The sequence below is a fragment of the Lactuca sativa genome, chromosome 4, assembly GCF_002870075.4.
Source record: "Lactuca sativa cultivar Salinas chromosome 4, Lsat_Salinas_v11, whole genome shotgun sequence".
Classification (NCBI taxonomy): Eukaryota; Viridiplantae; Streptophyta; class Magnoliopsida; order Asterales; family Asteraceae; genus Lactuca; species Lactuca sativa.
This window is the reverse complement of record NC_056626.2, coordinates 405,671,212-405,688,888: the sequence shown is the minus strand read 5'-3', so window position 1 is coordinate 405,688,888 and position 17,677 is coordinate 405,671,212. Positions and strand designations below refer to the sequence as shown.

The following is a 17,677-nucleotide window of genomic DNA, read 5'->3' as shown; positions in this document are numbered from 1 at the left end:
ACTAAATGTGTATAATTATCCATGTAATTATTTTTCCTAGAAGAATATCTTACTCCTTCTAGCCTTGCTATAGAGAGAAAGATTAATCAAGCCCACCCTTGATTATTAAACATGGATTACAACTCAATGTTCATGACGTTAAGTCATTTGTCAAATTCAAGATCTGATATAACCTTTTGGTAGTTGATGGTTTAACTAGAAGCCATCAAGAACTCATCAATGAGAGATTCCACAATTCTCAAGTCATAGATGATTTCTACCATTATTGTGAACAATTTGTGTTTATGAATAGATATTATTCATTTTTAACAATTTCGAGTGCCAACAATTGTTACATCATGCTATGTTTCTTGAACTACTTCAAATTCCATGTGTCTCCCACTTGCTAGGCTACAAGGCATCACATATCAGGACAATCTATCATTCACTTCCTAAAAGTATCCCTAGTCTCATCCTAGCATGCAATTCTCATAACATATAATCATAACAAACATGTATGGGTATTCTGGGAATCACTTACTTGACCTCAGCCGGTTGCACTCATCACACCCACTTTGTCTTTACAAAGTCCTTTTAGAAATTTATTCCCTTTTACAAAATCTTTTTAGAAACTCATTTTCTTTCAAAAGACTATCAATTCCTCAGTTTGAGTTCAGCCATACCCGAGAGCATGTCAGAATCCCTCAAACTAAGGCTTTGATACCAATTCGTAACGTCCCAAAAATTATGAGGTAAAAATTTCGATTTTTGGTTCAAACAAACATTAATTAACTTTAAGTCAAACATGCATTATCCTTTTTCTAAATATTCAAAGGTACTTTATAAGAAAATAGTTATCATAGTACAATCCGAAAATCATCATAATGCGAAAACATAGGTGGATGCCCTGCGATCAGGTCGTGCCCTTCCATTTTGAATCGGAAGTACCTGAAACCATAACCATAAAAATCATAAGCACAAATCTTAGTGAGTTCCCCAAAATACCATGTACCACCCAAAAATTTCAAACCAATTTAAACTTCCAAAAACATATCAAGTTCATCAAAACATTACAACTTTGTTTTCAAAACATTATTTATCAGAGTATTCCCAGAAACCTAACAAAATGTGAGGAGCTGTACGATCACGCCTTCGCCTTCCCGCGGCCATACGCTGAACCTGAAACAATAAACTGAAACTGTAAGCCCGAAAGCTTAGTGAGTTACCCCGAAAATACCAACCTCATATAATCATAATCATATCATATCATCAATACAGAACAACATGCATATCGAGTCTACAATATGACTGGTCTGCCCACACCGGACCTTCAGTCCACCTGGTCCACTCTCTGAGTCTATAGTATGACATAACCGCCTGCACCGGGCCTACAGTCTTTCTGGTCCACTCTTCGAGCCTCGACACGTTTGGACCGCCCTTGCGGGGCCTTCAGCCTATCCAGATCGCTCGCTGGGCCTTCGGCCTGAATAGGTGCCCTCCCGGGTCAGCAGTTTATCCGGTCCGCCCTGGGTATGTTGGCCTACAGCACGAAGCAGGACCCGCCTCAACCCAACCCCCGTACCAAACAATCATATACACATATCACAGATCATCACATAACAGTCCTTGAACAAACAAACCGATCTAGCAAATCACATAGCATAATAACATCCTAACCAGGATACCGACCTAACCCGTCACTAACATAGCATCATCCTACCTATCAGGATACCGATCTAATCCAGGTCACTAACATAGACCATCCTAATTCCCAGGATGTAAATCTAACATATCAATAAACACATCAAGCAAATACCCGGATACTAATTCGATAAAGGGCCGACCTTGGTGCCTTAGACCCTGTTGATATAGTGAGGATAACTCACCTTGCAATTTCTGATTGAAGAGATAAGATCAGCTACTTCAGCCACCGTCATGAGCTCTAACACAAAACACTACTATTGAACCAATTCTATAAGTTCCCAAATTACCAAAATACCCTTGGAAGTCAAATTGGTCAACTCTTGGTCAAAGTCAAAGTCAACGGTCAAGGTCAACAGTCTATGTTGACCTGACTCGTCGAGTGCACTATACCGACTCGTCGAGTTCTTCCAAAATTCACAGAGTCATGAAACCCTGGTTGACTCGCTGAGTTTCCAGTCAACTCGTCGAGTTCCATGTGTCCAATATCGAGAAAAACCCAGAAGACTCGTCGAGTCATCTCCCAGACTCGCCGAGTTCGGTCGCGATCCATGACTTGAAAACCCTAGTGGGACTCGTCGAGTCCATTCGGCCTAATCCAATATCAAACAATTCTTAGCTAAACCTTCTTTCCAATTAGTAGATCTAAACCCCTAGAGTGCATTAACAACGTAAAGTTGCTACCTTTACGTATTTGCATGGCTCAAAACTTCAATCCAAGCCTGAAATGGAGTCTAGGACATAAGGGAGGGTTCTTGGGTAACAAATTTAGAGACTTTATGGATCTAGAACTCAAGGGAGGTTCAAATCTGAAGTTTCAACTTTAGATCTAACTCATATTCCATCAATGTTTCATAACCACATAAAACCCCAAATTCCACTCATAAGATCTAGAAGAAAAAGAAGCCAAGATCATGATTTGATACCTCAAATGCAGCTAACTTGTAGATCCCCACAAATCCTTTGCTATTTGCTACTTTATCTTCAAGATTTCTCCATAATTTCCCCCTTCCAATATTCAAACACACACCCACAATGATGTTCTCACGCGAAAATAGGGTTTGCTGAGCTCTCTGGAGGCTGTGGGGGCAAAAGGGGACTTATGATCCCTTAAATAGGTACCAAACCCTAGACAATTAGGGTTTTCTCTTCCCAGAACCGACTCGTCGAGTCCATCCGCCGACTCGGCGAGTCGGGTCACTTAACACGTGCCCATCACCCGCTCCGACTCAACGAGTTAAGATACCTACTCGCCGAGTCTACTCTTTTATTTACACTTAGACCCCTAAACTTATACTCCTAAACTTGGGATGTTACATACCATATAGCATACTACCATTGGGCCTAGCCCTCACATTGGGCCCAACCCACCATAATGGGCCTAGCCCTGCCAAACCAATAGGCCTAGCCAGATCATACAAATGCAAAAGTCACAAAGACAGTTAGCACCTACATAACATACAATGGGCCTAGCCCTTCCTGATCCATGGGCCTAGCCCAACATACAAATGGGCTTAGCCTGACATTTAATGCAAGAGTCACAAAGACATCTAACATAACAAAACCTAGTGAGGAGACTCACCTCTACTGATGATAACTGAAACAACACTCGATCCGCGGCGAACACTTCTCCTCACGCTAAACCCAAAACCAGAAACAAACCCAATCAATAATTAGGGTTTAAACCAAACCCATGGTCTAGTTCATTCCATATTAGGATAAGGGCAAAAGACCATTTTGACATTTTTATACAAGCTCAATTAGACTAAGCCTAAGACCTCTAATGACCTAAAGCCTAAAATCGACCTATTGGGCTTTTGCATAGAACGCCTAGCATTCCTCCCTACGACACCTGGCCTTCTAGTCAGTAGGTTCAGAGCGCACCTGACCTTCTGGTCAGCAAGGCATGAACACGTGAAGAAACACCCCTCCACATCAGATAGCCACCTCATTTCTACAATCGGGTCCTGGACTCCATCGAAAGTTGGGGGCTTCGTATTATCGAAGTCCCGATACTGAAAGGCTCGCCCTGTCCCAACACCTGCAGCCGCCACTACTGCGTAGGCTACAACAACAACTGTCTCAGCTATGGCCGCGTAGCGATCATCAAAGAAATCCATCATCGTGGTCTTGATAGACCCGAACATCTTCGGAATCTGATCACGGACGATGGCCACAACCTCCTTGTGGAGGATCCTCCTGATCCTGGCATCCAACTCATCTGATATCATATAACTGTTAGTCCCTGATCCCGACTCGAATCCAATCTCAACTGGCCTCGTAGTTACCATACTGAGCAACAAGAAGATATCAGATAATCCACATAAATAACAGGGAACCAACTCCCAACGAAGCCCTAGGGGTTGTGACTTCCTTGCTACGCATACGGGTCCTACGCTTTCAGTAGTACGGGCCCATACTACCTTCCGCACCTACCCGTGTTTGTCTCAAGGATCATCACAACACCCTATCAATAATCATAAGCATAAATGATCGCGTAGTCCTCACCCCTAGAGGAAAAACTAAACATCTCACTAATGGCTGACTAATCCCTTACAACTCATATATGAAACTTCCACCAACCCTGCATCACTCGTGTATGCTAGCCATATATAACATTGGGACCTATAGACATTCAAATATTTGATCCTACCCTAATCCCTTCATCAAACAAGAACATGAAATAAGGCCAAACCAAACATTCTCAGGCTATAAGATCTTAGTTATATATAACCATGATGCATACACTAAGCAACTACAGTAACGATGTCAATTTCATAAAAGAAAAGGCCCTAGGCTACTAGGCATCATATAATCAGAAAATTCTATCATGTAATTCCTAAAGATCCATAGCTTATCACTAGCATGATGTTCTAACATATCACAATATCTAATAATAACATGGTATTTTGGGGTCTACTTACTGGCTTCGGCTGATCGTACACATCGCATCCTTCTTTAATATTTTGAAAACCGTTTGAAAATCATTTTGAATATCTTTTCCTTAGTTTGAGACTGGATTCACACGAGTGTTCTTCCAATTCACTCAAACCAAGACTCTGATATCAACTTGTAACAACCATGAATATTCGAAAATTTTAAAACTTCTACATAAAATCAAAAACCACCATTTATTACATATTGTTTTCAAAATAGGTTTCACATCAGATTTTTTCCCAGAAACCATAACATAAATACGAGGAGGTGCACAATCAAGCCTTCGCCTTTCCGCGATCATCTGAAGTACCTGAAACATAACCAAAAACTGTAAGCCCAGAGCTCAGTGAGTCTTCCCCAAAATTACATCACATAACATAACAGACATCATCAAACATGAATGAGCCTTTAGCATTGTAACGCCTCAAATTTCAAGACAAAATTTTCATTTTTAGTTTTCTAAATATTACTCATAAATTCAAGCCATCACATAAATTGTAAGTTATTATCAAAAAAATATCAGAGTATCCCAAAATCCTCAATCTTCATAAGCCGACGAATGTGTACAATCATGCCTCTGCCTTTACGAAATCTACAGAAAGAGCGTTTCCTATGGCAGCACGAGCTTTGACATAAAGAGCGTTTCCTATGGCAGCACGAGCTTTGACATAAAGAGCAACAAGACGTTTATCATCATCACGGAATTCATGAGCAAATTTTTCGACCTCTTTACATAAATTGTAAATGTCATAGGGAAGAGCGTTTCCTATGGCAACACGATCTTTGACATAAAGAGCAACAAGACGTTTATCATCATCACGAAATTCACGAGCAAAATTTTTGACATCTTCACCATGCTTAATGCCTTCCTTTATGGAAATATACATAGGAACATGAGGACCATCTTTGACAATATTCAACATGGAATAGTCCATGGTTTCAAGAACCATCATGGCTTTTGACTTCCACATTGAGAAGTTCTTATCATCAAAGTGTGGGATCTTATGACCAGAAGTGGTGGTAGTGGTTTTAGAAAATCAGATGAAAAAGGAGAGGACATTGTTAATCGATATTAATGACTTGCTCTGATACCAGTTGTTGGAACCTTGATAGAGATCGATTAATATAAAAGATAAAGAACAATAGTTTATCACAAAGGTTTTCACTAAAAAGGTTCTCACAAAGAGAATGAGCACAAAGCTAGTGTTCGTGAATTAACTAATGACACGAACCCTTGATATATGGTTTTATAGTAACGCATGATTGTAAGAATCCCTTCATTTTAGGGATTTCACCTAAACTACATGTATATCTATAAATACAAAGTATTACATTATTATTGGTTTTGCAGATCAAAACTTCACCACTGGTACTTAGGAGACGTTGACGCCAATGGAAATCAGCGTGACTTGGTTTTACTTCATCAAATTCCAAGGTTTGACTTTATATATATATATATATATATATATATATATATATATATATATATATATATATATATCTAGGTTCAAATGTTTCTAGCAACTATTGTGTGCATGAATGCACCAATAGGAATTTAGGAATAATTAAATAATTAAAAAATGTAATAAGGGTAATTATGTAACTTTAGCATGATAATTAAAATAAAATCCCTTAATTCTTAGAAATTACCATAAAAATCTCTTTGACCAACTATTAAACCCTAGCCTCTCATATCATACGTATTCTACTTCTTCCTCCCTATTTCCTCTTCCATCGACAACAACAAAATCGTATCCTCCCCCTTCCATTGACCTTCGGCCGCATCAGTTGAGTTTTGATGCACATGTCGACCATAACCCCGCTACAACCAACAAATTTTACAAAACTGAGGGAGTGAATGATAATCAAAATACCACCACCAGTAGCAACGAATTCAAATGACTTCTATTTCTCAAGATGCCCAAAGGTTAGTTATATTTCCTCTATTTCTTATTCAACTTACTTGATTTCTTCTACCTTAATTTCTGATTCGTTGAAAGTTTCATCTTTGAAGAATCGAGACTTATTCACTTTGAGTCAAAATTGATTTATGATTCTGATTGAGTATGTATCGATTGATTGGTTTTGAAATTGATTTCTGATTTTGCACCTTGAATCTAATTGCTATCTGAAATTGCACATGATGTTTACCTTGTTGCTGAATCTGATGTCGATCTTGACATGTTAATTTGCTACGTGTAATGTGAAAGTGTAACTTCCACCCACCAGGTGTTCGACATAATGCCAACATTGCATCATTCTTCCTTAAACATTCTACATATTCTTATGTGATAATGATTTCTTTTGATTTATTTTAGATACTGTAAGTTATGTATACCTTAAATATTTTAAGCATTGTGGTTTACGTTTATTTATTCTATGTATGTTGGTTTGATAAAATGTTCACTTCAAATTATTCTACTTATTCTAATGTATGTTGTATACTAGTTATTCTAACTACTTTTACTTATGTTTTATGTTCTGTGTTGAATATTCTATATATTCTAATCAAGCTTCAATTGCTACAGATGATGAAAGATACACTATTATTCTACTAATTCGATTGTATGTTGTATTGCTTTAATTAAAATATCACTATTCAAGCTTCTAATTGCAACAAAAGATGGACCAATTGTTGATCAATTGATGAATTAGTTTTTCAGTTTAAGCTAATTAAGCTAATTATGTGAGAATGACTTTCTTTCCTCATCGTTGGGTGTTTATTCTTATCTTCAATTGTTTCATTCTTTAAGAATAGTTATTTCATTCTTCAAGAATAATCTGTATCTAATGTATTCTTCTATTTGAATAATGTGTAGAGAGTATAATAATCTTGGAGAATCACATAAGAATGATTCTGCCATAATTGTATTTCTGGTATAATCACATAAGAATGATTATGGTAGAATCACATAAGAATGGTTTTGCAAGGGTTGTATTGCAATTAGCTGAAGTTTTAACATGATTTTTGTTTCTTATGTTTTTCAGATGTTTCAAGTTTTACCTAGGGATCACTTACTATCCTCAAGTTTATCTCCTTTTTGTAGCTCCTTGTATAGAATCATTCTCATGCGATACAATTCTGACAGAATGCTAATCTCACAAAATGTCAATCTCATAGAATGCTAGCATATTTTGAAGTGGCTTAGAGGTCAAACATACACAAGACATCTAGAAACAAAACAAGAAAGTGAATGAGGATTCTTTCACGAATGCCGATATTTTTTTGCAAGAGATTTCAAGAATAAATGTAATTTATATTCATAGTTGTATTTTTAATAATGAATGTAATTACTTATTCTAAACTATTAAACTTTGTCTTATATAAAATTTATATTCATTAAAAATTATTGGTCTTATGTGTGTTTATAATATTATGTTCATAGTTGTATACAATTCTGACGAAATTACAAAATATCATTCTAACAAAATAACATTTTGATAGAATAAAATCGGTTTATTCTTACAAACTACGTTGAAATTGAATTAATTTGAAAAAAAAAATCAGATTTTTTAAATCAAAATCATTAATTATCCCATACATCTCGACTTTTCCTTTTTTTTTTTTAAATTCGTCTGAGTTGACTAAAATGCCCTTATGCTGAATTTTATGTGATTATATGGTACATGTTACCCTATTGTACTATCATAGACACTTAGATCATGACCTTTGATTATATTCCATCCGATTGTCCAGATCTGTGCATTCTGGCACACAATAGTTACTAAAAACAAAATAACCTAACCATATATATATATATATATATATATATATATATATATATATATATATATATATATAATGCTCTAGTCGTTACATTAAAAAATGTTTTGTTATTTCCATTGAATGCAAATAAAAAAATAAAATAAAATAATAAAAATGTCGACCAAACACACACACACACACACACACACACATATATATATATATATATATATATATATATATATATATATATATATATATATATATATATATAGAGAGAGAGAGAGAGAGAGAGAGAGAGTTATCCTCCCCTCAGTGCTAAACCACATGGCCTAAACCAGACCTAGGTGTGGTGTTCCTAGGTGCAGTTCTCGTTTCCGTTCACTCTTCCAGCACCCACTTAACACTTTGTCCAACATTATTGTGATAAAATTTGTTAAGCGTGCCAAGAAGACGAGTGTGTGAAGAGACTTTCGATCGAAGATAAAGCCTCCAAGATTCCGTGCATAATTGTAATATGTAAATCGTAAGCTAAAATACTCTTAAATAGGTGTAAACTTAGAAACTGTTTAATTTGATAAAGCTTTATATTTATTGAAATTACAGTTTCTTGTTTTTATATTTGATGTTGTGTTTGATGTTATATATATATATATATATATATATATATATATATATATATATATATATATATATATATATATATATATATATATATATATATATATATATAGGGTTAGGTTATTTTATTTTCACTATCTATTGTGTGCATGTATGACTAATTCTTGACCAATCATTTTAGTTATTTTAAAAAAGTAATTAACGCATATTACATGTTTAAGATATAATAGGTATTAATTACATCTTCAACATTTAATAAGCATTAATTACTTTCTTAAAATAACTAAAATGATTGGTCCAGAATCAATCAGGCACACAATAGATACTGAAAACATTTGAACCTAACTCTCTCTCTCTCTCTCTCTCTCTCTCTATATATATATATATATATATATATATATATATATATATATATATATATATATATATATATATATATATATATATATATATATATATATATATATATATATATATATATATATATATATATGAAAAGAACCCAACAACATTTAAATAAATGCAAAAGCATATACACCCATTCTTCAAGTTTTCATCCAAAAGACCCATGTTACAAATGTTAGGGTCGGGTCCAACCAAAAGCATGTCTTTTCTTAGATAAGGTACAACTTTGAATTTTTCTTGGGATCATGTACTCAAGGACTTGATATGGACCTTAAGAAAGAGTCTTTTCGTAGTCCTACAATTTTCTACTTGATTTTTTTTTTCACTCAATATCAATTTTGAGACTTTATGGATTTTATCATGTCAAATAACGGGTCAAGTGTCGCATCTTCCTACTTTTGGGAAAGTTTGTGGTGTACTACTAACTCTCATAGTGCTCCTATTCATTGTAACATTCATTTAAACCATGCAAAGCATTTTTAAACAAAACGTTATTAGATCGCAATTCATGATTTTTTGTTTAGATTTAATATATCTTTGATTAAAGTTTGATTGTGATTTTGATAAATATAAAGCGACCAAGAATAAAAGGAAGAAAAACGTGATGAAGTTGGTTTTATACAACGAATATAAAAAAATAATAATAACCGACATATGATATTTAGAGATAAGTGACAAAAGATGTTGTATAGGGTCGGTTCTGAGGAATTAAAATATTCTCAAAGGTTTAAGACGAGCCAGAAAAAGGGCCCTTATCGTTATTAAAAGTTTTTATTTTTAAATAAATATATATAATAAAAAAATTAGGCCTGGGCAACCCCCCACAATGTTGTACTTTTTTATAAGTAGAATAACAATCTACTATAACTTTCATCAATTTTAGGCAACATACTTTCGTCAACTTATAGAGCATGAAACAAAATTTAGATTCCATAATCTAAAACATATGAAAGAAATATGTATAAGGTTGTAAACAAATGAAAAGGTCGTAAACAAGTATGGTATGTGTTCGTTCATTTGAGTATTAATCAAACAAATAAACAAACATAAACACATAAATTAACAAAGTTCACAAACAGATTTTGAAGCATCAATAAAGATTGTAATTTAAAAAGATCACGTAATATTATCCAAATATATAATTAAGACCAAAATCTAAATCACGATTGTTAACGGACATAGATGAATACATTACAAAATGACCTCTCATGTGTTCTTTCGTCTAATTAAACAGACAAAAATCTAATGTATTTTTTTTTAATAAATAAATTCACTACAGCATTCACTAAACGTTCAATTTGTGTACACTGTGAGCTATATTATATATATGGTTTAAATATATTATCTTTTATTATTCCATTATTCTATACCTTAAAATACAATATTACTTTTTTTTATTTAACTTTTATGTAATGAAATATTTTAGTAACTTGACTTTTGCGTTTATTGGACGGATGAAAATGAAATAAGCTAAGCGTTGTTCTTAGAGCTGATTGATTTTGATTCTATTTTTACGCTTTTTTTTTCCGTTCCATTTTCCTCTGTTTTTGTTTCTATCCTCAAATTTCAAATTCTCTTCCTCTCGTTCCTTTTCAATTTCTTCGTGATGCTCTCTAGGTTATTACTCTGAACGAATTTATGGCGAATAACATCATCAAAGAAGGCGATCGATCGCCTCGAATTATATTGCATGAGCCTACCGGATCAACGGTCGAGGTTCGTTATTTTTTTTTTTTTTGATGATTTTGCTTTCTATATTTGTTTCTTTCGGTAATCGTGCATGACAGGTTTTTCATCCGGTTTAAATGTTCTATTCGGTGTTTTGTATGTATAAGTTTGAATTTGTACTAGAGATTCTTTTCGATAAACAAATTTTTGGGCTGGAATTGTTACAGAATCAAGTGGTTGATGGATGCTGTTAGTTTACGTTTGCGTATGATGCCCTTAGGGCACATTTCCTGCACCAAAATTTCTGTTTTTCTTTTTGAAGTCGAAACTTAATCATTAGAAATATTGTGAATTTTTCCAATTGGTGATCGCAACTATTTGGGTAAATTATCAAACCTGTAAATTGGTTAGTAGTGAGAAAGATGGAATCGGTTAGTGCAGTTTTACGATCGCCAATTTACTGTTTTCAGTCATAATAAGGAATTTGTGTAAAGTAATGCTTTAAATTTGAATAGCATGTATGGATGAGCCCTTAATTTGACCATAGCAGCTTAAAGTTCTAGGGCACCGTGTTTAATTTCTAATGCCGAGTTTGTTTACTTTTTATTTCATACTTCTGTTGCATGCTTTTTTGTACAACTGTTTGTCAAGTATCTTCTTGACTTCTTCCCCTATTTCTTAGAATAATTGAATTGAGATTCTTTTAGTTTATGTGTAGATTCTTACTGTTTGATTGTATCTTTTTCTATCCAATTAGGTGCTCCTGTATGGGGCTCAAGTTATATCTTGGAAGAACGAGCGTAGAGAAGAACTACTTTTCATGAGCAACAAGGTAAAACTGTCATAAGATATTAGTTTACTTATCCATGAAAACTACACATACTCAGAACTATATTGACATGAGAACTTGCTCACCCTGCAGGCAGTTTGCAAACCACCTAAACCTGTCAGAGGTGGCATACCCATTTGCTTTCCACAGGTTTGAGTTAAAAAATCCATTCTCATATTAACCTTCTTTTTTCTCAATGAATGCAATTAAAAACTTTAATATGCATATTTCAGTTTGCAAACTTTGGTTCACTTGAGCAACATGGATTTGCCAGAAACAGGCTATGGTTGTTAGATGAAGATCCTTCTCCTTTAACTCCAGCTAACAATCAATCATGTGCAGATCTTTTACTGAAATCAACAGAAGATGACCTCAAAACATGGCCATACAGGTTACTTTATACTTTCTTGAACTACTTTTTTTTAGTTTCTATTGATCTTTTCATTGGTATATGGAGCTCAATTGGGTTCTAAATACTTATATTTTTTTTTTCTTTTTCAGATTTGAGTTGAGGCTCCGAATTGCTGTGAGTGCTGGAAAGCTAACTTTGATCCCTCGTGTGAGAAATGTAGATAACAAGGCCTTCTCGTTTACCCTTGCTCTCCGTAATTATTTTTCTGTATCTGATGTCAGGTTTGCGTTGGCATTTGCCTACTCCATTTTCATAATTCTAAAACTAGTAGCTCTTAGACTCATTGAAAAGACATTATTGTCCTCTTGAGTTGTATTGATTTGCTTTCTAATTCATTTTAATTTGCAGTGAAGTACGTGTTGAGGGGTTGGAAACACTGGATTATTTTGATAATTTGATGAAGAGAGAAAGGTACACAGAGCAAGCAGATGCCATTACTTTCGATGGCGAGGTAAGAATGGAATGACTCATTCCATTCCATTCCTTCTGTCATTTCATTCCATACAATCATTATTATATAACATATTAATTTTTCTTTTAAAGATTGATCGTGTATACTTAAGTACACCTACCAAGATTGCCATAATAGACCACGAAAAGAAAAGAACAATCGTCCTACGTAAAGAAGGCATGGTGGATGCAGGTTTTTTTCTTCATCATCTTTCAATTCCTTAAAAAACTTTTTTAACCCAAAATTACGAAATCGCCCCTAACGATCATGTCCACTTTATTTATTTTCAGTTTTATGGAATCCTTGGGACAAAAAGGCAAAAGCAATACCCGATTTGGGAGATGAAGATTATAAAACCATGCTATGTCTGGATGCTGCAGCTGTTGAAAACCCAATAAATTTAAAACCATTTGAAGAATGGAAAGGTCGTCAAGAACTCTCTATAGTCTCCTCAAGTTATTTCAGTGGCCAATTGGATCCTCAAAAAGTTCTTAATGGCTTACGTTGATATAATCCATCATCCAGCAAAATTCCAAGATTACCCCTCCAGTAATTTTCCAGGTTTCTTACTTCAATTTTGCTGCTCTGCTTGTCACATTCATTTCATGTTTAGGGTTCTTCAATATTTACCAAAAAAAAAAAAAAACAAACAAGCTCCATTGTTATATATATATATATATATATATATATATATATATATATATATATATATATATATATATATATTTCCCTTTGATCAGTGAGAATGTAAAATGTTGCCCTTAGCCATGATCTGATCCAATCCACCTGGTGTCATTTTTTTTTTACATGGGGTTCATGAGAATATATTATACGATATGTATCTTGATATCTTGTATTCATGCATTTGAATGAAATATTTTGCACTTAAGATACTGTAAAAACATGATTTTATTTATTATTATTTGTTGCTGTTTTACAAATTAGGAGAGTGAAAGTAGAGACATCCCAAAATTTTCTTTTGCTTGTTTGTCTAAAGGATCATCTCCTAGATACATATAGATATACGCCTTGCAGAGTGTCTCACTTTCAAATTTGTTCACCACCTTGCCACGTACTACATGCATCAAAAACACATTTTTTTTTTAATTAAAATTTTGCACCTTTTCTTTTTCTAATTACTTGGAATGGGGACCAATAACATTACAAAAACCTCAAATAAGGATCAAATTTGCAAGAAAAAACACTTCTCAGGACCAAAATTGTAAAAATCGGCTATACTCATGGACCAAAATGTAACTTACTCTAAAGTAACAAGTGTAACCAAAATAAATTGTTCTTATATACTTAATTTCGAACTAATTATCTTATTACTAAAACAACGTATTATCAAATAAAAAGCTCACATTTATAGGACATTTAAATAAGTTCTAAACACAATAAATTATCGTGTTCAAAATTATTTAAAAGTACGTATTTCCCCTTCAATTGTAATATTTTTTACTTTTAAAACTATATTTTAAACTAAATTGATATTAATTTGTGATATCTATTAAATTTAATTTTTATGTTTCAAACCTATATAAAACTTCTAATTTTTTTTGGGAAAAGTCCTATTATTATTTTAGTTTAAAAGTACAAATTAATATCAATTTAGTTTAAAAGTATATTTATAGAAAAGTCCTATTATTTTGGAAAAACTCCTATTTTTTTTTTTCTGAACAAAAAAGTCTCGATTCTTTAATTTTATATGATAATTTGTCATTTCCTATTAAAATAAAAATAAGGTATTTTTTGTTAATCTGGACAAAATTTAAATAATCGAGACTTTTTTATTTAAAAAGTAAAATTTAGGACTTTATTATTAGTTTTTCCAAAGACTTGTGTATATTTCCCTAAATTAAAATATCAATATACAATTAAATAAACTAAATACCTTTTGTTTCTAGAACATATCCTGGAAGGCACGTGATCTCAATTTCGGAACCAGGAGTCAGCTTGATGTCATCTGTTGCTTCCCCCAAAATCCTTCATTAACAACAATGGATTAGCCTCAATGCTTTATAACTAATAATATCAAACTAAATAATATATTATAAACGTTCCCCTATAATTAAAATATGAGCGAGGTAAATGCTAGAAATATCAAGGAAGGAAATAATAGCAGTGAAAATTGTTGTGTATTGCTATAATTGTTTTATCTAGAAAGCAATGAACGTAGGGTAAGATGCTACTTTACAATAAGCAAAAATTGCTATTTTAATGCCATTTAAGCGTTAAAAAATCACCTCTTTGTGAGGTCGTTGTTTTTCCCAGGTCCGAGTTTCCTAATAGCGGCTCCTAAACCTTCATTAAAGTACTTCCTTACCATGCTCATAGTAAGATGACCAAAAACAATCACCATTCTCACTGTGATCCCAACTCCACTATCAACCACCATCTCATACATCTCTTTCATAGCCTTTGGCGATTTCAGAACACCCATCAGTTTCTGGTTATCCGCATATATCCCTGCAAAAATAGCAAACCTCAAAAGTCAAAAACAATCCATGTCAAATCAAATCAAATCACTAGCTCGCTTGCTTTTGATGGATTGGTGGGTTGTACTTTACAAGTACAACCCACCAATGCAATGCATCTTAGTACACAATGTCCAACTGTGAGATACATGACAATGTATAAGTAATTAAGTACCAACCAAAGCTATAGATTTTTAGCGACAACCCAAACACGTGTTTCTTCCTTAAGCCAATAGCTTTCAACTCTTTTCCATCAGTTAGCTTAATCGGAAACGAAACACCCGTTATTGGTTCAATTTCAACCGGGATCTCCTTCTTCACATCTTTTTCAGTTTCATCATTTGTGGTGGTTGATGACGTGTGTAAGTTCATGTTACGATTAGGACAAAGTAGGATATAGAATAAATAGGAAATAGGATCGATATATTTTTATTATTTATATATATTGGCAGCTAGGTTAGAAACGGTTTCGAATGAGTTGGATTTGGAGACGGAAATTTGGAGCTGTTAAGAAGGTAAAACCTTTTTCTCACGTCTAGATGATGATGTCAAGGAATATACATTTATTGACGCATGATGTACAATGCTGTAATGCTAGATGGATGCGTGAAACTAATGAACAAATGATATATGTGTGATATGGATTATTAGGTTATGGTGGCTTGTTGAATTTGAGTTAAACGGATTATGATTTGTTGGGTTGTTAGTTTTAATACGTGTGTTTTGTTTTGTTTGGATCAATCTAACAACAGTACAACACCTTTTGGAACGGATTGAATATGTCAAAAGAATTGTAATTTGTGGTATCTTTGATGATAAAAATTGAAAATTATTAAAAAAAATTACATATAGTCTAAAAGCATTATGCATGTTCTAGTTATATAAATGGAGTATTTTTGGTCTTTCAATAAAGAAAGAATAATTGAATGGAATTGTTTTCGGTCACCTTCTTTAGTAATGATGAAATCCATCAAACATAGATTTTGAAAGAATTTATGAACCAAACATGTAGAACAATTGTGTTAGGTTCCGATTAATAAGTTAGCATGTCATAATACATTGATCCAACTCAATCCATATAATATATGGATTGATGGGTTGGAAACATCAACTCAACCAACATAACATTTTTAAATATATGAGTTTGCAGGTCATTGTATCGATTTCAGATCAAATAGTAGACTGTCATTTAAAAGTCATAAATTTTAGATAGTTTGTATAAAATACTTAAATTGTTAATTTAAATATAACGTTAAAAAGTTAACTTAAATCCAAATATCAATTGAACTTAAAACAAATCCAAAGATTATTCTGTAAATAGTTAAATGCAAACCTTAATTATAATCCTAAATTAACTAAAACATTTCTAAAACTATTTTTATAACAATTAAGAGTTTCTAAATAAGTAACTTAAAAATAATATATAACAACAATAGTTAAAACTTAAAAGTAACATTATATAAAAAAAAATTGCATTGTTATCTTTAAAAACAATATTTTATATTTTATGTAATTACAATGATATAAATTAGAATTTTAAGGGAATATTATTTTTTTTAAAATTAATTAATCAAAACAACTATAAATAACATTAAACTATATATTATATTTAATTTTATTCATGAATAATCAACGTTAAGACCATTGAGACAATTGAGATTATATAGTTTTAATGGATGTCTACCTTATCATATAATTCAAAATAATCAACACTTTATATCAGCTTAGTATAAGAATTATTATATCGAAGTCAACAACAATGTCATTGTTATATTTAAAGAACATATATTTGTAAATATTTTAACTATATAACTATATTATGTGTAACGCGTAGGTATTCACATAATGATGGTATAGAGAATAGAGATGAAATTCATATTTATTAAACTCTATAAACAAGTGTTATCTAACTAATGAGATATCTATGTGTATATTATGTAAGGATGAGCATAACCGAAAAACTGACAAAAATTGATGTATAACATCCCAAAAATCAAGGTAAAACTTTTATTTTTAAAATCATTACAAAATCCATAAGTTTCATAAAAACGTAATTTCAAAAGTCACAATTGTAAATTAGAGTATCCAATAATCATAAATCAAAAATAGGCAGTATGATGTGTACGATCAAGCCTTCATCTTGCCCTTGTCCTCTGAAGTACCTGAAACAATAAATCAAACTGTAAGCTAAAGCTTAGTGAGTTCCCCCACACGACCAAATAGATAACAACATGTATTGTAACGACCCGTTTTCGGTATGTTAATTAATTTGTTTTGGGCTAAGTTTTCAAGAGGGACTCGGCGAGTTCTAGCCTGACTCGCCGAGTCGGGTCGCGCATCTTGGGCACGCGGGAGCCGGCGACTCGACGAGTCCATATCCTGGACTCGGCGAGTCCATCCGTCTGGGTGAAACCCTAACTTCCCGGGTTTGCTCACTATTTAAACCCCATTATAGCCTCCATCTCGTCACTTTCCCCCTGAGAGCACTGTG

The 17,677-nt window shown here is 33.2% G+C and overlaps 2 protein-coding genes across 2 annotated transcripts; one reads left to right on the top strand and one right to left on the bottom strand.

Annotated features, from left to right (window-relative positions):
- Positions 1-10,800: 10,800 nt before the first annotated feature.
- Positions 10,801-13,402, top strand: LOC111883093 (putative glucose-6-phosphate 1-epimerase). Its single transcript, XM_023879463.3, has 8 exons — positions 10,801-11,065; positions 11,775-11,849; positions 11,940-11,996; positions 12,080-12,237; positions 12,348-12,479; positions 12,607-12,709; positions 12,802-12,901; positions 13,000-13,402. The coding sequence occupies exons 1-8, from the start codon at positions 10,988-10,990 to the stop codon at positions 13,215-13,217; spliced, it is 921 nt and encodes a 306-aa protein (XP_023735231.1). The 5' UTR covers positions 10,801-10,987; the 3' UTR covers positions 13,218-13,402.
- Positions 13,403-13,650: 248 nt separating this feature from the next.
- Positions 13,651-15,881, bottom strand: LOC111883086 (chalcone isomerase-like protein 1). The gene is made up of 4 exons (XM_023879454.3): positions 15,366-15,881; positions 14,956-15,178; positions 14,604-14,695; positions 13,651-13,784 (listed from the first exon to the last, which is right to left on the bottom strand). Exons 1-4 carry the CDS (start codon positions 15,556-15,558, stop codon positions 13,651-13,653), a joined length of 642 nt encoding a protein of 213 aa, XP_023735222.1. The 5' UTR covers positions 15,559-15,881.
- Between the last annotated feature and the right edge of the window lie 1,796 nt (positions 15,882-17,677).

Excerpts from the sequence above, each read along its gene's own strand:
- LOC111883093 (XM_023879463.3), top strand. The coding sequence starts at position 10,988 with ATGGCGAATAACATCATCAAAGAAGGCGATCGATCGCCTCGAATTATA. Across the intron at positions 11,066-11,774 it reads CTACCGGATCAACGGTCGAG|GTGCTCCTGTATGGGGCTCA; the intron begins GTTCGTTATTTT and ends CTATCCAATTAG. Across the intron at positions 12,238-12,347 it reads CTCAAAACATGGCCATACAG|ATTTGAGTTGAGGCTCCGAA; the intron begins GTTACTTTATAC and ends TTTCTTTTTCAG.
- LOC111883086 (XM_023879454.3), bottom strand. The coding sequence starts at position 15,558 with ATGAACTTACACACGTCATCAACCACCACAAATGATGAAACTGAAAAA. Across the intron at positions 15,179-15,365 it reads GCTAAAAATCTATAGCTTTG|GGATATATGCGGATAACCAG; the intron begins GTTGGTACTTAA and ends CTATTTTTGCAG. Across the intron at positions 14,696-14,955 it reads AACAACGACCTCACAAAGAG|GATTTTGGGGGAAGCAACAG; the intron begins GTGATTTTTTAA and ends TTGTTAATGAAG.